Source organism: Erpetoichthys calabaricus, chromosome 5 (genome assembly GCF_900747795.2).
Source record: "Erpetoichthys calabaricus chromosome 5, fErpCal1.3, whole genome shotgun sequence".
NCBI lineage: Eukaryota > Metazoa > Chordata > Cladistia > Polypteriformes > Polypteridae > Erpetoichthys > Erpetoichthys calabaricus.
Window position 1 is genome coordinate 182,044,078 of NC_041398.2, and position 21,227 is coordinate 182,065,304.

The 21,227-nt window shown below is 37.9% G+C and overlaps 1 protein-coding gene across 1 annotated transcript; it reads right to left on the reverse strand.

The window, feature by feature from the left end:
• Positions 1-1,504: 1,504 nt before the first annotated feature.
• On the reverse strand, positions 1,505-20,560 carry LOC114652095 (cystatin-like). Its single transcript, XM_028802283.2, has 4 exons — positions 20,348-20,560; positions 20,031-20,182; positions 7,102-7,203; positions 1,505-1,668 (listed from the first exon to the last, which is right to left on the reverse strand). Exons 1-4 carry the CDS (start codon positions 20,439-20,441, stop codon positions 1,588-1,590), a joined length of 429 nt encoding a protein of 142 aa, XP_028658116.2. The 5' UTR covers positions 20,442-20,560; the 3' UTR covers positions 1,505-1,587.
• Positions 20,561-21,227: the final 667 nt, after the last annotated feature.

Below are 21,227 nucleotides of genomic sequence, written 5' to 3' on the forward strand. Positions count from 1 at the left end.
AAATGAAGGACACTCCAATATGTTTGTAATTTCAGATAAACAACCCTTTTCTTTTTATTTATTGTTCTTTGTGCCATGGCTTCCCCTATGTAAACTTTTTCGGCTGTGATGCTGTTTGGATGTGTTGAAGCATCCTGCCTTGAGCCTTCCCAGGTGAGAGTAATATGAATAATTTGTTATTCTGTAACTTACAGGGACCTGGGTCATAAAGGGAGCACTCGGTGAGGCATTTCTCAAGCATTAGTCCTGCCCATTCAAGCTTCAGTCCCTTGTGGAAAACTTACCAATCTTTTGGTAGGTTTGTTGTCATTTTTACTTTGTGTGTTTATTTTGGACTATATTTCGAGAGTAGTAATGTTGGGTACAGTATGGAGTTTAGTTTTCTAGTTCAAGTATTTTTGGTGCTTCTTTCTTGTTTTCTCTATTTTATCATTATGTATTTGGACTTCCTCTTTATTTCTCTACAGCAGTGATTCTTAACCTTTTTCAATCACAGACCCCTTTAAGAATCTCATGAAAGCTATGGACCCCCTTCCCCAGAAATATTCATATAAACACAAGTATACAGCCAGTATATGAGAAGATAATAAAGCTGTGATAAACCATGGAAAATGAGAATTAGCACTTGCTCTTATGGAGATGGCACATGATGGCAGTCGTGCAGAGAATGATGACACACATCTAAATGGTATACATGGGCCACCAGCAAGTCAAGAGATGCCTAGCAGTCGGCGCTGTAAGCAGTGGCAGGGTGCATTTTCTTTCATTTCTTTCAAAGGAAAACCGTTCATTGAAATAAGTGGGAGGGCTGTATGATGACCACTATTTTTCTTGTGTGATTTTTCTTGCACAACATTTTTCTCACCGTTATTTTTCTTGCATATCACTTTTCTCATTAGTATGTAACTCACGCATTAGGCTTAAGTGAGATAAATACTTGCGAGAAAAATAATACGCAAGAAAAATAATGGCAAAAGACGTAATGCGAGGAAAATAATGTGAGAAAGTTTACGCAAGAAAAATTAACAGTTTCGGGCTGTATAGTGAATATAAATGTTAATTTTTATCTGACCTTCACGGACACCCTGAAACCCATCCATGGACCCCACAGACCTCAGGTTAAGAATCCCTAGTTTAGAGTTTTTGTGTCTTACGAAGTTCTCTATTTTGTACTTTATCACACTGTTTAAGTTTTTGAATTTATTATTATTATTATTATTATACAAGCAGAGGTACCCTGTGCTGTCTGGGGATGAGAGCACCAGAAAAAATTGGAAGCAAAACAGAGCTTATGGTTTCCTACTCTACATATGGTTAAGTTGTGCAAAATTCAGTGGAGATAGGTTCAACGGTATGGATTTGCACTGTGCAACTTTCAGAACTAAGAGTGTTTTCTATTCAGAACAAAACAAGTAGAGAGCTAGTGTTTTCCTTGCATTAGTCAAAGATCTGCCATATTTTTGAAACATAGGCACATTTATAAAAACTGAGAAAACAGCAAATGTATTGATTTATGTATTTAATTTATTGATTGAGTTAGTAAAGCATCTGTGCATGCTTTCATTTTCTCCTTAATTAGTTTGGTGTTCATCTCTTGCACTTCTGGTAGGTTAATTTATACTGTTCATCCGATGGGTGAAACTGTACATCGAAGTCGCAGTTAAGAACCTGTAATCAAAATAAGAATAAGATATTTGTCTTTTGCATTGACTTCATTTTTATAGAGAATTCAGTTGCATGATCTATTGAAAGAAGATAACCCTACCTCTGCAGGGTGCAAATTTAAACATTATATACAGTATTTCTACACAATTACTATTTGCTAAATATAACAGATTGGAGGTTAATCTGTCAAAAACAAATAAACAGTGAATGTGCTATAAGCAAAAGTTTGGGCTCTCTGTCATTCAGCCTTCAGAAACACCTCGTAAAGGTACTGTAAGAAGAAACAACAAAAACCACAATGAAGGGTTGGGTTGTCTACCCTGTATACTTGGAAAAGACAAAAGTTATTAATTGAAGTAGACTTAGCCTCCTTAATGTTTCATTTTTTCTCAAAAAAACATGAAAAAAACATTGCATTTTTTGGCTTGAAAAATTACATTTTTATTAAATCTAATCTTTCTACTGTAAAACGTGCAAAAACCTAAAATTAGAGTCATAAGTATAGGATAATAATAATATAAATGATAATAATAAAAATAATAATATTAAAAATATGAGGCAATGCTCGGTTACGTAAGGCACACCTATTCCATTGCCTGAATAATGGTCGGGACTAACACTGATGGCATTTTTACAGCCCGAGTAGTCTTTGGTTCTTATGTGAGACGCGTCTATGTCGTTGCCCAAGTGACACTTTTAGCATTGTTTTTATAGCCCAAGTGACAGTTGGGTCTAATGTTAAGGAGGTCAACAGACTGAGTCCATGAATGAACTGAAATACATAAGGCAATATTGTGGTTTTATAGTGGTTTGACAGGAAGGGGTGTGTTTTGAGAACTGGAGCCGGAAGTGACGTCAGGGTTGGAACTGGAAGTGACGTCAGGCAGGGTTTCCTTCTGAGGTTCTGCAGAGGAAAGAGAGAATGTGGTCTGGTGTATAAGTACATTTATTTAAGCCCACTGTCTGGCTCCCATGTGCATGTGTGTGACAGTGCAAGCACTGATAATCATATTTATGAGCATTAGTGCCCCCCTTGCTACTCTGCCATGGGTCAAAGGTTTGCCCAGCGGCTTTTTGTTTGTTGAGTGAAAAACACTCACTCTATCCGTGGAGAAAGGAGCCTGCAGTTCCGTAGATTTTGCTCTAAAGCTCTTTGCAACTTAATGGAAAAAGTATGACTACCTCTTAGAGAGTTTTTGGCAGGAAGGATAAGAAAACAGACTACTGTTCTAAACATTTCCTGTCTGGACAAATTGGCTCTAACTGTACTTTAAATTTTGCAATAAAATTTTGAAAGTACCATGCAAGTTTTTCTAGGCATACATTTCTTGGACGTGCACAGTATTTAGAATTTATCATTAAAACATGAGTATTGATAAATTGTTTGTAAAGACAACAGGATAAGTATGCTAGATTTATACTTGACAAAAGAGTGCAGTGTAAGCAACAGGCCAGCCCTGTTTGTTTCTATTTAATGAAGTGTAAGCATATCTAATAAATGGTGAACACTGCATACATCAGGAATTAATTTCCCTCAGACAAGCTGTAAAATATTATTCTAAAAGCACAACGGAAAAGGCAAAATTGTATTTCTTTTCAGTTAACAGCTTTTAAAGCTAACAAGTAATAGAATTTTTTTTCAGATGTAAAACATTAAATAAATCCAATCTGGGAATCAAAAAAGAAATCTTCAAAAATATGAATGTCATACATTCAGACTTCAATTCTTTCCAGATTGTACATAGAATACTAAGATGATTTTTGTTGTGAGGAAGATTTAGCATTCTATAAATAGAATAGCTGTTGTTTTACAGTTATTTATATATTAAACATTAATTTCAGTAATACAGTGCATCCGGAAAGTATTCACAGCGCATCACTTTTTCCACATTTTATTATGTTACAGCCTTCCAAAATGGATTAAATTCATTTTTTTCCTCAGAATTCTACACACAACACCCCATAATGACAACGTGAAAAAAGTTCACACCAGGAAGTGCTGCTGGATGGACGTCATCAGTCACCTGGAGCACATCCGGGCAGGAATTAAAGGGGCCGCCTCCTTACAGTCGGGGAGCTAGAGTCGGGAGTGGGAGTAAGACAAAGCTTCCAGGAGGAGAATAAAGGTGGCCAAGGACTGAGACAGAGAGTTGAATTAGTGGTGATTATTGCTATGTGCATTGTGTGCTGTGTGGAGCTGTGTTTATTAATGTTAAATAAACGTGTGGATTTTATAAAGATGTGGTTTCCGACTGGTGGTGTCCGGGCAAGTCTCACACTGCTTAAATTGCTTGAATTTATTCCCAGAGACTCAATGACAGACATTGAGTGCCTATGGCAGTAACAAGATCATGGGTTCACATCCCGGGTCTTCCCTGCATGGAAGCACTTTGAGTAGTGAGAAAAAAGCTATATAAATGAAAAGAATTACTATTATTTTTATGACACTAAACGGGATAAGCAGATTAGAAAATGAATGGGTGAAATATGTTTCTCCTTTTTTGTGATGAAATTTTTACTAATGAAAAATGCATACATGAAAATTGGATTTAGCAATAATTATTTCAAATGTATAAGAACAAATACAAAAGTGCCAATGCTCCTTCTTTCTTGTGCCCATCCTAATACATTTTCCCCCACCATGTTCCTTCTTCTCCACTTTGTTAATATTGCTGTTCTATCTTTCATTTCGGTACATGCTCATTCTGGGTAATGGTTGTTGGGAACTGGAGTCTGCTCTGCATATTTGCACAAAACAGGGATATGGACTAAGAATCTGTGGGAGGACACTTATATTACAATTATTAAACTAGCAACTAATTAAACTATTGCTGATGAGTAAGTCACATTTATAAGCTAAAGAAAATGTTGCTGCCATTATGTACAGGTGCATGTTTCTTTTTTTTTCCACTAGGCTCCAAAAACTATGAGCATAACTATGCCAAAGAATTGGGATAAGGAGTACATCAGGTAAAATGATTTTTATTTTTCTTAAGTAAAATAAAAGTTATGCATTTTAATACCTGCTTGTTTATCAGAGAGCTGTGTTAAAGCATTTTCAGGGGTTCATGATGTTGTGCAATTTTGTTATATAAAAACAGTGCTGCTCAGGATTTGTTATTCTCAATGGGCTAGAAGTGATTCTCAACTGAGAAGACATGACTGGGGAAAACTTGTTACAAAATGTTTAGTGAAGAGCAGTGAAATCTGCCACTGTAAAGACTACACTTACAGAGTTTCTTACAGAAACACCCATCCATATTTTTTCTAGTCTGTCCACTTTAACACTAGAATTACCAGAGTCTACGAAAAAACTCGTAGATCCGGCTCACCTTAAAACCGTTCTCACCTCTCTTTTGTCTTCTAAATGTGCCGATTAAGAGGAGCAGCGAGCAGCCGGCTATTCCATCCCCCACCGTCGCAGAACGTTCACTAAGTTTTCCCAGCTCATGCCTTGTTTGATTATCTGGGAGTGACTGAACTGCTGGAGTTTTAGAATGAATATAATAGATCGCTATTTGGAATACATGCATTTCATGCGTGTTCCGTTTCTACAGTAATCTGTGTAAACACATTGCTAAAACAGAAACGGTTTACAATATTCTAGTAGCAAATGACAAAATGTAGGCATAAACTATATAATGTATGAAGCCTGAAGTCCAAATATCAAAGAAAGACTTTCACACCACCGGTGCTCAGGGAGAGAGCAAAAGAAACTAAATAAAAGACTGAAGGCAGAGAGAAAATAATAAGCTAAAATTGTCATTATCAGTCCAAAGGCTCAGTAGCATAAGGTAACTAAAGCTTAATGATTAATTTGTACATTTTATCTATCTATCTATCTATCTATCTATCTATCTATCTATCTATCTATCTATCTATCTATCTATCTATCTATCTATCTATCTATCTATCTATCTATCTATCTATCTATCTATCTATCTATCTATCTATCTATCTATCTATCTATCATTTTAACTATTGCATCATTATATGTCATATCGGAGAACAGAGTCTAGACAACCATTGAATTCTATGGATATACTATGTGTTAAAATGCTGCCACTATACTGGTATGCTTGCATTTCAGTACTGTTAACGTACTTTAGTTATTTATTTAGACTTGAATTTAGAATGTGGATGAAGTGCAGCCTAGTTGTGCTTCTACTGGTGTCGTTAGGCAGATTTGATGATTTGAGTGTGTTGTGTACAGATATCTGCATCTTCTGTGGCTCTTTGTTACCAGCTCTCTTAACATACAGTAAGTCCTTTTCACCTCCTTTTAATGGACATGTCCTTGACATGTCGTCAAATTTGCAATACATATTTTCATGTACAAAGCTGCCAATTGTTTCAACCTTACAATGAGTCCAAAAACTATCATCGTAGCTGAACAACAGAGAGCACACTCAGCGCCTACGACAACATATCATTCACTTTGACCACTAGTCTATAGATGTCTTTGAATGCCAATATACAATCTGAGTGTACAGAAAGGTTTTTCCCTTACAACAATTTATTTTTAATAAGTGAAGTATACTCTCTGCACAAACAAGACAGATTTAATAGGGATCTTTTTACGAGATGTTTAGGCTGTAGACTGTTTATCATAATCAGAAGCTTGCTATCTGTTGGATCAAGTTAACAAGAACACCATTGCTCTTTGCAATTCAAAACCACTGCCCCTACTTTGAGCGCCACCTTTATGAGGCTTTATATTGGTTTAGAAATGTGACATTCAGAGAGTTTATTGTTCCAGGGTAAAGTCATGCAACTGCAGGGTGTTCAGTGGGAAAACTGGCTGATTGCTTTTTCATGTGCAAGTACAAACATCCTAGCCATTCCTCTTTGACTCTCCACGAGTCGTTAAGCCAAGCAGCTACACCCGCTAAGTACATAAAAAAACTTGAATATGACAAATAACAGGAAAGCCTGAGGCAGAAAAAGAAAGAGAGACAAAAAGGGGAAAAAATCATAGGAAGAAAGTTGGTAGTTATTGAAGAGTGAAAAAGGGAGATCAAGCCTTTGCAGTGGACAGGAGACAAGGCATTTGGGTGGGCCTGCAGGGAATGGAGGGAACAGTGCTGCAGGGGCGGGTCAGTCCTAATGAGCAGTGGGTGAAGGGGGAGTGGCCAAAGGCTTCAAGGGTCGTTTGACGAATGCTGAGGGATAGGAGGTGGGAGCAACAGAACCAGGCTTTGGGCTTCCCAGTCAGTTACCTTCTCAGGTATAAAAGGTATTGAAGGTGGGTCCACCATAGAAGGTTGTGCAGCTAAGATGCAAACTGTGAAGTGGAACAACCAACTTTCTCTTCTACCTATCCCAATCAGTAGTTATACTATCAATTAATATTTTTATCACTGATATCATAATAGTTTTGAAACATAACTTTGAAAAGCATTCACTTGTGTGTCAAAAAAGAGCACAAAAAAATACCTTTTTTGTCAGTGCACAGGTTTCAAGATCAACTGCCTCCATTTTCTTACACCTGGTTTTTCCAATTCGAGCAGTGATTATATATTGGATAGCATTTGTCACCTTAAAATTAAAGTCAAAATATATAAATATTATTCATTTGAAATACCAAAATGATGAAAATGTGTTAATTAAAAGGAAAACATCACATTTAATAGAGAGATAAGCAGCAGAAAAACACAAAATACAATTAATTGAACAGGAAGGAAACACCTATCTCTTCCAGAGATTTTCTTACACCAGTCTAGATACTGCTTACGAGGATTCTCATACCTTACTCTGGTTGGACCATCTTACTGCCAGGCTTAACTGTTGACCAATTCATCTTCCCTGCAGATAGAAGTCATTGGCCCTGAACAACTACACAGTATTGGACTGTACTCCTCCAAAACAGGTGTAGGTTGCAACAGGAGGGTTGAATTGTTCAAACATGGGAACAAAATGTAATGAAAGGTTAGCAATAAGTGGCAACAAAGCCTTAAAAGTAGTTAAATATAAAAAAGGCAAGTAAACAAAACAGAACCTCTGACTTTTATAATGGTCATGGTTGGAGACTGTTTTTTTTATGTTGCATTAAAGTAAATTTTGTTTAATATAAGAATACTCGCATTGTGCATCAACACAGCACACATAAGCAAAACAAATTCCAGATTAGTGTAATGTTGGAAAGTCACATGAGAAAAAATGTGGACAGTAACAAACAATTTCAAATAAGGGCCATGTGCTAACAAAGAAAATATGAATACCGCAATTTGTTAAAGGTAGTCATTGACTTATGACCTATGGGTCTTATGACCATTGGATTTATGACTGCTATCGGGTCTCAAGGGTAAACAACGGTTTTCGCCACACCAGCTACATATGCCGTGACTCATTCATCTTGATATCAGTTTATTACCTGATGCAGTTTCAACTATGTTCAGTTACATTTGTCATACAATTACAGGAAAAAAAGGTAATTGATCTCGACAGAAAAGTGAAAGTGATCAAGCAGTATGAGGGAGGAAAGAAAGTGAATGTGATCGCATATGACTTTAAGTTATCCCAGTATGTAACCAGTATTCACCACATGCACTGTACTGCTGCACTCTGGCTTTGAATCTGTGACTCACAATGTGCTGCTTCGTGTGACCGCCAAACTCTTTTACCTGTTAATGTTTATTATTAATAGGCTGAAATGTTAAAACAGAAATTATATGAGTGATCAAATTCTGCTGGTCCAATTCCTCCTCTTACAGTTAACACAGAAAACACTGGGAGATGCTCACGCTGATAACGTAACATAACACAGACAAGGAAAGGATTCGTGAAGCTGTTAAAAATATATAAAGGTTTGGCACCCATGCAAGTAATAGTAATAACGAAACAAATAAAATAAAAAATAATTTACAAAAAAAAGATTGAAAATCTACACAATATGCTAAGAATGATGATAAAAAGAGGATATAAAACAAACAATATGACTTATTATGCAGTACTATTTATGACCGGTCTGTCGGAACTGAACATGGTCGTAACTCGAACACTACCTCTAATTGGACACTCCTCTGACCTGAGGTTAGAATAACATCATCATCACTCTTGCCTATTGCAAAAGACAACTAAAGGAGGTTGGTGTCAGAAAGGGCATCCATCTGTAAAAATTACTGTTCCATTACTTCCTTTGAAAACCTGGGTCAACATGGAAATTGGCTGTTATACTGGCAGAAAATATGTTACAATGTAAAAACTATTCTGAAGTATTGAAAATATAAAATAATTGTTTGGCATTCTACATATACAAGAATCTATCGATAACTTGATCAAATCTACTTAAGGCTACCATGTTGCTGAATTATCTTAGAGATCTTGCTCATTAATTTTTTAATAATGAAAATGATATGCCAGAGTGAGTGAACAATTCCTTAAAAGTAACTATATTGTAATACCTGTGTGCATAAATACCTCAAATGTCATATCCACTGAAGCTCAGACTTCCACAGGCACTTGCACAAATCTTATAGAAAATTGACAATTAACCACATAAGCACATTATAGAAGGAAAATTCATTAAAAATATAGATCCCCTGGAACTTTGAAGAAGAAGTCCTGACACACTGTGCCACGGTACCTCCATCCTCACCATTTCTGAATATGATTTTTTCCAATTGGCTTGTGCCAGCAATCACTGCCACCAAATTTCATGGACTGATTAATTGACTGATTTTTAATGTGATTTATTCTACTTATTCTAAGAGTCTGTTTACTCTTGCATTCATTTGACAACTCCCTTTGGTTGTTTCTGGAAGAACATATATTAATATAAGAGCAGGAAAGGACTCCGTTAAAAGAACTCAAATATTTTGAAATGGATCACATGTAAATACTGACTATTCAAAGTTTGTAGAGGGACCTTCGTTAGAAAGCTTGTTAACTATTGCTTACAAACAAGTTACAAAATCAAGAAAAAAATAAAAGAAAGCAGGGGAGACCAAATTAAATTATAATAAACTAGGGGGCTCAGCAACCTGCTTGCTTTGCTTGCCAACCCCCGTGTTTGGTTAACCGAATATACAATTTAAGGAGATTGTTATTTTCATTTCATTCATTTTTTATTTCTTGATATTTGCCAGTAATAAAGCTGTAGTGAATGAGTTATCCCCCCCCCCCCCCCCCCCCCCCCCCTCCACCCCGGGCTGCTAGTGCCATGCTGCATGATCTGCATTTTGCGCTGCGCGTCAAACATTTAAAAGCCTGCACAGCAGTTGTCCTTTTGTCTCACTTCTTTGTCTCGCGGGATGTTAAAGTATCTCAGAGAAATTGTTTGTAAGTAGGGAGTGACGTGAAAGTCTCGTGGGACTTCTAAGTGTCTTCCAGGAAGATCCAAGAAGACGTGCTGTGCATGTGTACTGCGGCAACATTTTTGAATTCTTTACGATGTTCTACTTTGTCATCTACTCTTTGTAGATAACCTGGGCGTGGTTAAATGTGTATAACACTGCTCGCGTTGTGAAGGGGAGGGGGGCTGAACGCTAAGGAGTTGCGGTCGGATCAGGTGCTGTCTTGCTGCTGCTGTTGGCGAGCTGCGTGTTCTGCTTGTCATACTGCGCATCGATCATTTCAAAGCCTGTACAGCAGCTGTGCTTTTGTCTCACTGCCTTGTCTTGCATGACGTCAAAGTGTCTTCCGAGAAGATCATGTCTCGTCTCCCTTGTCTCCCTCCCAAGATTTTTTTTTTTATAATAGAGAGATTGGTCTGGTATGAGTCACTGCAAAGAGGTGCGGGAATGGAATGTGTTCTTTACCTTGCATCTCTTGCTGCCAAAATAAGATTAATTTATTTAAAGGTTATTATACAACATCTGAAAGAATGGCAGAGAGCAATGAGTGTTAATTGCTGCAATTTTAAAAATGGGAGGTGTATAATGAACGCCCTAGGTATTGTTTGATCAGAGATTTTAAACTAAGCATTCTGCCTTTCCCAGTAGTTTTTGCATAAATGATTAGGTATTGAAAGAGACCCCAGTTCCACTTGTTATGCCACTTCTTAGCTATGTTATCATTGTATGCTTTAAACTTTTTATGTACACTGTTACGGATTTGTGTTTGTACTAAAATAAATGGATTTGGCAGTGCAAATTGAGCAAATAGAAGACATAGAGACATTAAAGAGAATGGGTAAGTTTGAACAAGACTAATGAGGACGTATTTAGCTGCAGGATATTTAGCTGCATTCAACATAATGCTAAATAATAAATAAATAAAAGAAGTAAATAAATGCAGAATGCAATGATTTGCAAATCACATAAACCCATATTTTATTCACATTAGATTACTATTTCATGAAAAATATTAGCTCATTTTGAATTTGATGGCAACAACACACCTCAAAAAAGTTGGGACGGGGGCAGCAAAAGGTTATAAAAGTAAATGATGCTAAAACAGCTGGAGGAAGATATTGCAACTAATTAGGCTAATTGGCAACAGGTCAGTAACATGATTGGGTATAAAAAGAGGATCTTAAAGAGGCAGAGTCTCTCAGAAGTAAAGATGGGCAGAATTTCATCAATCTTCAAACAAATGTGTCTACAAATTGTGGAACAATTTCAGATTAATGTTCCTAAACGTAAAATTGTGAAGATTTTTAATATCTTATCATCTACAGTACATAATATCATGAAAAGATTCAGATAATCTGGAGAAATCTCTGTGCGTAAGGAACAAGGCCGAAAATCAGTATTGGATGCCGGTGATTCTCGGGCCCTCAGGCTGTACTGCATCAGTGCTCAGTTCAAAAGCCTGCATCTCTGATGGTGTGGGGGTTCATTAGTGCCTATGGAACTGGCAGCTTGCACATCTGGAAAGGCACTATTGATGCTGAAAAGTATATACTGGTTTTAGAGCAACATATGCTTCTATCCAGATGAAGTCCTTTTCAGGGAAAGCCTTACATATTTCAGGAAGACAATGCTAAACCAAATACTGCATCTATTCCAACAGCATGGCTTTGTAGTAGAAGAGTCTGCCTGCAGCCCAGACCTTTCACCAATTGAAAACATTTGGCACATCATAAAACGAAAAATACAACAAAGAAGACCCAGGACTGTTGAGCAGCTAGAATCCTATATCAGACAAGAATGGGACAATATTCCTCTCCCAAAAGTCCAGCAACTGGTTCCCTGACATTTACGGACTGTTGTTAAAAGAAGAGGGGATGCTACACAGTGGTAAACATGGCCCTGTCCCACCTTTTGTGAGACGTGTTACTACCATTAAATTCAAAATGACCTTATTATTTTCTTAAACTGGTACAATTTTAAACATTTCATATGTTTTCTATGTTCTATTGTGAATAAAATATGGTTTTATGAGATTTGCAAATCACTGCATTGTATTTTCATTTACATTTTACACAGCATCCCAATATTTTTGGAATTGGGGTTGTAAATAAATAAAACAAGAATCAAACTTTAAGCATAAAATAACTGTAATTAAAGGTCTGCAAATAAAAGGAATAAAGCAACAAAACACAAGAAAAAGAAAAGTAACTCAGGAACAATATAATGAATCAGTGCAAGGAATTTTCCAAAATAATTTGGGTAGAACAGACCTCAACGACAGTAAGCACTTGTGAAATAGATGTGACAGTGGAGCACATTACCACTCTTTGGTGTTTATCTTTCTCTCTGTCATTTAAATTCGCTGTGTGACATTCCTCATTATAGGGGAGATTTAATTTCTCATATTTTTCCATAACCTAATTTTTAAGTGGACATGTAACCAATAATATGGTCGAATCCAAATTTATTTTATATCCAACTTCCTGGAGAACAGTAAGTTGCTTAAAATAAATACAGTATATAAAAATACAATAAGTAGCATTTATGCAACACAGTTGTTAGATCTTGCATCTACCAGTTTATTGCAGCACCTAAATGTTCAAACTCAAAGTTCCATTGATCACAGTAAGAAAATACTAGTATGTGAAACACTTTCCACTTTCCTTTTTGCAAATAAGGCATAAAGAAGATAAAAAAAGTTTTAAAAAATGCAATCAGTGGTTTGCACTATTTACCAACCTTTATTATAACTGTGGAAGTGTTTTTTTTTAAGCAAACTGAAAATAATGCTTGAAAAGGGCAGAATAAATGTAAATATGTATCAGAGCAAGTTTACATACAGGGTAAGGTGTATTCTTAACAAAAATATCTGAGTAAAGAACAAAGTACTTGAAATAAGGTTCAACCTTATTTGCCTTTTGCATGTAAAATTAAATGTTAGTTTAATCTGCCACTTTGTAAACAGAGAGCTTTTGTGAATATAATTTTCTCACTACAGGGTTATAAAGAAGCCAAGTGTAAAATAATGAGAGCATGTTAGCAGATCTGTGTACAAAGGCAATGGGGTAAACTCCTTTCCCTAATTCATCTTTACCAATGCAACAAATATGTAAATGTACTTTTTAATATATCATATATCTTTTACTGATTTGACAATTTGCTACTGTAAATGTCTGGAAATCAACTATAGATGTGGACATTGTTTATGTATTTCTTCATTAAAAATTGAACAGTGTTTTTTCTCAATAAATTAATAATTCAGTTTTATATGATTTTTAACAATTTTTTAACAAGACTTTTAGTGTACATAAAATGATGAAAATTAATTTGAAGAAACAAATGGCTTTCAATTGTTGTTGCTTTCATAAACTTTTTTCAGGAACACTTTAGTTTAGATACTGCAAAAATGTATATATTACTCATTTACACTAATGCAATAAAATCTTATTAAAGGCTATAAATGATTGTTCATCTGTGTGCAGTGTGGCATGTTAAGAGCCTTTGATATGCTGGTAAAGTGGCCTAGGAATATAAAGGATTCACAGTCCTGATACTGAATGCAATATAAAGAGAAATATGTCTCACTTAAGCCACCTCTGACCTTTTCAAAATTATTTTTTAGTAGACAACATTACACAGATTAAAAGCCACTTTACTGGTGTTTTATAAATGTTATTAACAACAAAATATTTCTTAAAGTCTTGAAACATATGCGTAAATGTGTAATAGATGCATTTCTGCAGTACCTAGACTAAAGTGTTAGTCTTGTTTCATCATATTATTTTTCATTCAATTAGCCTTTATAAATCTCAGTAATCTTGTAAATGTGTCCCTCATGAAGCTTAGACACTTTATGGATGATCAAGGATTTGGGGTATCCAGCAAAGCATCAAGCACCACGAGGAAATGACACACCATCAGCGATCAAGGATTTGGAATTGGAGATCCCTGTGAAGCAACTGGTGCTGGCATACCACTAAGCAATGGAACACAGCCGATGAGCTTTGTTCCCCGATAACATCTGCACTCAGGTCAGGTCAGGTCGGGGAGCATACACTGGTACAGCATGTTGCTGCCCCCACATGACAAAACAGCTCGGGATCCTGGTTGGCAACCTCCTAAGCAGACATGTGGTCCAGTCCATCTTCAGAAATGACCATCTATCTGCTACAGCCAAGTGTTACGTGGACGTCGTCTTGGCCTTGTCCAGCCGCACGGGTCCTCAACAATGAGAATCCTGTAAGCCGAATCACCCTCTGGGAATCACGCCACATGGTTGTAGTACCATATCTGATGCTCCCTCACAATGCAGGTAATGTGCTTCATTCAGGACTCCATTAGCAACTGCTCATTCAACACAAAGTCAAACCAGTTCTACCCAAGGATTCACTGAAGAGACACAGTACCAAAGGAGTCCAGTCTTCGTCTCAGGTCACTGGATAGCACACCCACAAGGCAAGACTAACTCAGACTCCTCGCTCAGTCTCTCAAGAGCCCCGATTAGAGCCTCCATTGACTCTGCGAAGATCACAGTATTGTCGGCAAAGTCAAGATCAGTGAATCTTTCCTCATCAACAGATGCCCCACAGCTGCTGGACCCTACGACCCTGCAACACCCAGTCAATGCAAGCATTGAACAGGGTAAGAGCAAAAACACAAACCTGGTGAACCCCAGAATCAACTGGGAAAAATGCAAAGGTTCTCCTTCCACTCTGCACAGCACTCACAATACCAGTGTACAGGCCGGCCATGATATTTAGCAACCTTGGGAGGATACTGTGATACTGGGATACTGTGTATCCCTCTAGAAAGGAACTTACCTGCCACCGAGAGCAATGTTATTCCCCTGCAGTTGCCAATCCAGACGATCACCCTTCGCTTTCCAGATAGGGATGACAAGTCCTGTTTTTCAGTCAGTTGGTATAACACCCATTTCCCAAATGGAAAATAAAATCGATTGCAATGCAAGGAGAACAGCCTTACCACCAGCCTGGAGAAGTTCACCCTGGATATCACAGATCCTTTCCAACTGCAGCTGGTTCACCACCTGTGAAATCTCAGTGAGATTGGGTGGTTCACAGCTAATTGGAGGATCAGCCTCAACAACCGTGAACCAGAGATGTCCAGTGTCCTAGCCGGAGGATCAGCTTTAAACAGCTGCTCAAAATAACCAGCCCAGTGGGTCACAATTACAGTGTCATCTGTAAGGACCATTCCATCACCTGCCCTAACTGCAACTCTCCGAGGAACAGATTCGGATGTGTGTAATGCTTTGATTCCTCTGTAAGCAGGATGTTGTTCACTAGACCATAGACGGTGTGTCACTTGCTAACAGATTCCTCTAACAAACACCTCCTTATCTGCCCTCAGAGCCCTCGTAGCCATCCTTCTCAGTTTCATCAAGCCATGCATTGCAGCTCCTCTCGATGATATCCAGGGTGCCCTGTGAGATGAAACATCTCTTTTTAGGAACATCGGCAACACAACACAACCCTCAGCAACCTTCACTTTCTTGTCACGGAAGGTTTCCAACATTACATTAGGATCAGCAGTCACAGCTGAGTTTGGTAGTTTCTCACTCAAATTGCATGCAAACTCATTAGAAATGAACTGAACTTGGAGTGCGGCCAGGTCCAGTCTTGTTCTCCTAGTAGATGGTAGCCTACTGGACATAAGCTGGATCTTCAGAGTAGCAACAACAAGTCTATAGACCCTGCAGTTCTGTAGAAGACTCTAGTGTCTGTCCAGAAGGATGTGACCAATCTCCTTCACCACTATTGGAGTACCAAGTTCAACAATGCAGTTCAGGAGGCTAGAACCTGGCTCCAGCGATCCACATCCCGTGACCTTTTCCAAAGTCAAGGAGCATGGAGCCACTTTCACCATAGTTGCCAGACCCATCGGGACTGATACAATCCTCATAGCCAGTCAGCTCATGGGCACCCATCAACCACTGAGTGAGTTTGCGAATAAAATGTCTCCCTGACCGAGACATCATTCACTGTGGTCGGAACATACACTGAGAAAATAGACGAGGCAGCCAGAGAGTGCCTTAATCTGAGTTTCATAATATGCTTGTTGATAGGAGTGACATCAGACACCACCAGAAGGAGCCAATCTGCTACAGCAACAGCTACTCCCTGACTATGACAGCCATCAGAGCGACCAGACCAATTAAAGGTGTACCCAGCTACAGAGATCTGGTCGATACCAGGTCTGCGCACAACAGAGAGTGCTGCCAATGAAATGCAGAGTTTACAAACGGCAGAGAAAGATGGTCATCATGTCGAATGAGACGCACCTACCTGGATGAGATGCCTCAAATTGGGACCCAAGTGCTGCTGTTCAGCGGGTGACACCTCAGCACCACACTAATTCCGATCCCCAACATGCCTGACCCCATTGGCTCTATGAAGGTTTTAACTCTTCCGGGGATGAGGCTCCCGAGGGCTTTCCCCCATCACCTTTATAGTGGCAGAAGCTTCCTATGGGCAGTAGTATCTGCTGTTTCGGAGCTGCATGCAATTTTTACTGTGGCTGGAGTGCCAATCCTGCCGCCAACCCCCAAGATTTCCCTGCAAGCTGAAGGACTGCTTTCAGGGCTAGATGCAGTTTAATGTCATACCTATACTGCAGTTCAAAAACACATTCACCGCACAGATATAATTGCTGCTCTACTACCAGGGCCACTACTGTGAAGGAAGGGCTAAGTATAAGCAGGAGGTGTTGCATCTAATTCAGCTCCCCTTGTAAAGGGCAAAACATGTCAATCAAACCTTGAAATTAGTGACGCTTCATTATCAGGACTTGCACAAAATTCAATACCAGACTTTGCCCTCCTCTATGAATCATTGCAAGGTCCAAAATCCATTCTCTTAAAAAAAGTTGTTCTTCTTTACGAATGCTCCTCCTGAAACAAGTAAACTGTGAGATTATGTATTTCTGTGGCTCATGCACAGGTGACAATTATGTTCATAATGCTTGATTCTTTTCATATCATAGAACCGGACAATGAATAAAAAAATGACTTGCAAATGACAGCACACTGCAAGACACAGCTTGCACCATGATAAAGTTGGACAATGCACCACACTCACTTTTTGTCAGACCTCCTGGTGGTGCAGGCACCCCAGGATGGGAACCCTTGGTTTATTTCTCTTCCCATGATTCACAGCTCACTTTGTTACATTGTGTAAATTGTATATTTGTAACAATCTCCAAACATGGTGATGGTACATTTCAGCAGATTGTCTGAAATGCTGAGCTGGTTAACAGGCTAATGTAGTGGTACAAAATATTTTGGTTCAAGTATGATCTTGCCAAAGTCAAAGATATGAGTGAAAAACTATGTCCAGCAGCGAGTATGTGAGTACATATATTTATATAATAAATAATGGTGGTGGAATTCAGCTGGTGATCCTTCATGACTCCTCAGCCTTGAAGATAGTGTCACTATAGGCAGATTGACAGCATTCATGCAGCGAAAGTGGGCTGAATCAACAGCTCTGAAAAATAAGGGGTTTAAGGGAAAGTGGATGCTTCAGGGTAATGTCAATTTTTTAAAGAAACACCCATATAGTGGTAGACTTGGTTTGACTACAGAGAGTTCAAGTCTAAAGAAGTGTTAAGAGCAAAAAGAGAGAAAGAGAGAGTGAAAGAAGGTACTGTACGTTCACTCCAACCAGGCAGGAGTGGAATAGAAATAAAAGTTATTTTGCGCAAAAAAGGTTAGCTTCATGGTGAATGTTTCTGAAATGTTCTATGTGGCCAATACAGAAGTTAATTTCCGGAGTGCAAAGGTGGGATAGCTCCCTAATTGTCATAAATAAACATGCAAATGTAACAGAGGGCTGAAAAAGGCATCTTGCATGGTGTCAAAACTCTCCACCTTGGTGCTTGTTATAATATTGTTATATTGTTACATTACACTGCTGATAACTTATGAAGGTAATTTATGACTGTTGAAATATAAAATAATCCAAACAAAAACAAAAGCATATGAACGGACCGACAGGCATTGTGGTGGTGTAAAATATGGATTAAGACTGGAACTGATGCCATTTAATAAACTTTAACTGACAAAGCTGCAGCAGATTAATGCTAAATATAAGTATAAGAAATACTGCTTTGGCAGGCAGACAAATACAATATAATACGGAGTGGACTGTATGCTGCTGACCACAGTTCATGTCTAATCTTTTGTCAAATTCCAGTGTCATGCTTGTTATATAAATTGATGACTCTGAGTTAGATAAGTATGAATGAACATGGAAATGTGAGTGTGCTCTACAATGAATTATCATGTCATTCAGTATTAAGTCGTTTTAATTGAACTCTGTCAACTGAGTATAAACAAGAAATACTCCTCTGATGTCACTCACATTTCTTAAAGAAGTAGTAAATGCTAATTAAAGAAAACAAAAAACAGACAAAGACAGCAGTTTGACAGCTGGAGCAAGGGAAGCAAAAAGAAAAGAGACTAGAAACTACAGGACAACACCCAGCTGAATTGCACAGAGCCATTTTTGGTTTGCAGAAATAGATGAGTTGTTCATCCAATATGGAAAATTCCAAGAAGGCTGGGTTAATGAAGAATGAAGTTCTGTGGGCTGAAGCGGCAGAGTCAGGACATCCCCAGCAGGTCAGCAATAGGTTTGCAGCAATTTAAACTAGAGGAATTACCCTCTGCTTGAGCACAGAAAGGGGGAGAATGAAGAAATCCAAAGGAGGGAGAACCTAAGATGAAATGGGGGGCATGCACAGAGAGAATTGAGAAGAGATAATTGTTGAGATAGGAGCAGAGAAGAGAAACTGTGGGACACTGTCAGAACATGTGGAAGAAAGTGTCAAGGGTATTTTAAAACACAGTAGACCAAGTCTGCAACTTAACCCATTACGGGTGTGTATGTGGTGGGGGGTGATTATATGGGGGTGTCCTGACTTGCACCTGATGCAATTTGGAAACTCTCAGACTGCCCATCACCCTATACTAGAAAAAATATTTATAAATAGATGAATGGATATATGAATGATAGTGAACTTCAGATTACTTTGGTCTCTGCTCACTTTTCTTCCTGAGCTGAGTTAAGTACACCACACTTTCCTCAGGAACTTGCAGGCCATTTGTGAAATACAGTTATTCCGATGTGTCTTCTTTCAGTGGGCAATGACCCCTAGTAGGAGGCTCCCAAGGAAAAACTTAGTCATATGCTGAACCTAGTGGCTTCTCTCAATCAATAGCAGATGTGTTCAAGTTTGAGGTCCTCATATATTGCTTAGCTTCTCATTCTTTCAGGAAACATGAGCCCAGCAACCTATGGATAAACTTCATGTAGGCCATTTGTAAATGCAAGTTCATTTTTTCAGTGTTTTGAGTGAGCTCTTATTGAACACTTTATTAATTTCAATATTCACTTACCATACTGAATTGACAATACATGTTTTTCTACTAATGTATCAGTTAGTTATTTTTTTAATCCTGTATTGCTAGAGGGAACTTAATTTTCCATAATTACATTACAATAAGTTGGCAAATCTACAGCTACTGTAAAATTACCAGGCATATTCTAAATTGGTCTTGTGAGTGCATATTAATGTCTTTGAAGCCTCTGAGGTAGACTACTGCCCTGTCCAGAGTTGGTTCCTGTTGTGTGACAAAAGCTGCTGAGATTGGCTTTGTTCTCCTGCAATCCTGAACTGGATTAATCAAGCCAGGGAATTTTATGCCTTTTTAGTGATGAAAACTCTCCGAAAATATTGAAAGAGAGAGAGACAGAGTACATGGAAATTTGATTACCAAAGAGACATTTTTTTAATTTATTTTTTTGAGAAAGATGTATACTGAGGAAAATAAGTGGTGTGAATCAGCCAGTCATCAGCTTTCAAATTTCTTTTCTTATGTTTTTTATGCTCATCCAACCCTTCCTCTAACTTCTATTATTGGCAAAACTGAGATAAATACAGTGGAATTTAGTACTAATTAATTTCAGTATAAACTTTTAAAGCTTGTATTTCTTTAACTATATATTTAACTTTGTGAGTTATTTGGTGCTGTTTGGAAGATTTGATTACCTGAAGTTTTGCTGACACAACCTCTGTGAGTCTGAAGTAGTTGGTGCCACGAAATATCCTGTTGAATTCCTCCACAGCCTTCTTGGCAGCCCTTTGAATTTCAGGGCTCTGTGGATCTGCCACCACTGGGGCACCCAAGGGATGCACTTTTTCTGAGGGAATTTAAGAAATAAAAAAGTACTTTTTGCAATGTGTGTGATATAATTCCCCTTTTTTTATTGTTTTGTTTTTCACACAAACAAAACACTTTTCTTCTAGGATATAAAATAGAAGTTAAAACATTTTAAATAATGATTAAATAGAAAGAGAACACTTACCACTTTGGATTGCTTCTATTTCAGCCTCTTGTCCAAAAGAAATAGAAAGTACCAAGATGAAAGAGAAAAGGAAAAGGTACAGCTGTGTAGCCATGTTTCTCTCTTCTCAGTTGCTCTACAAGACTAGAATCAATTTAGGAATCTTTTATTGGGCTGTGAAATCCCCACCCATCACAAACAAAGTAGAACAAATGACTAAGTGTGTAACTGCTGCTTTGGCAATTCATGGCTTAAAAGTGAGCCAACAGCCTTGTGCCTAGTAAACACTCACCACCTATAATTAAATGCAGATCCCTAGGCAATGACGTCTGCTTTTCATTAGATGAAGAGATGAAAAGATTTCTTTTTGTCTAAGGCACTGTAACAAAAAATTGTGAGCATACAGTATGTATTCATTTATGCTGACTAATAAAAAAGAACCATAAACTTTAAGACATTTGTGATAAACAGGATCTTATATGTAAAATTTTCATGAATGCACTGATGCTTTCTCAGTCATTTTGTACTGATCTTTAAATGAAAAAACAAACAATAATAAAATCTATCTATTTGGCTTTGTCCTGCATTTTCATTCACCCCACTATCTATCTATCTATCTATCTATCTATCTATCTATCTATCTATCTATCTATCTATCTATCTATCTATCTATCTATCTATCTATCTATCTATCTATCTATCTATCTATCTATCTATCTATCTATCTATCTATCATTATGCATGCGCTCCAGAGGGTCCCCTTCCAGGTTTGCCTAAAGTAAGTACTACCACCCCAGGATGAGAGGGGGCACTGGGCTAATAGTCTTGTCTCCTTCTTCCCTCACAGTTTCAAGAAACCACCCCTTCACTGTACTGCACTGCACTGCACTGAAGCAAAGGA

What these genes read in the sequence shown, in the direction of transcription:
- LOC114652095 (XM_028802283.2), bottom strand. Translation starts at nt 20,441, where the DNA reads ATGGCTACACAGCTGTACCTTTTCCTTTTCTCTTTCATCTTGGTACTT. An exon ending in AATAGAAGCAATCCAAAGTG is followed by an intron (nt 20,183 to 20,347) that starts GTAAGTGTTCTC and finishes AAATTCCCTCAG; the next exon opens with AAAAAGTGCATCCCTTGGGT. An exon ending in TTGTGTCAGCAAAACTTCAG is followed by an intron (nt 7,204 to 20,030) that starts GTAATCAAATCT and finishes TTTAATTTTAAG; the next exon opens with GTGACAAATGCTATCCAATA.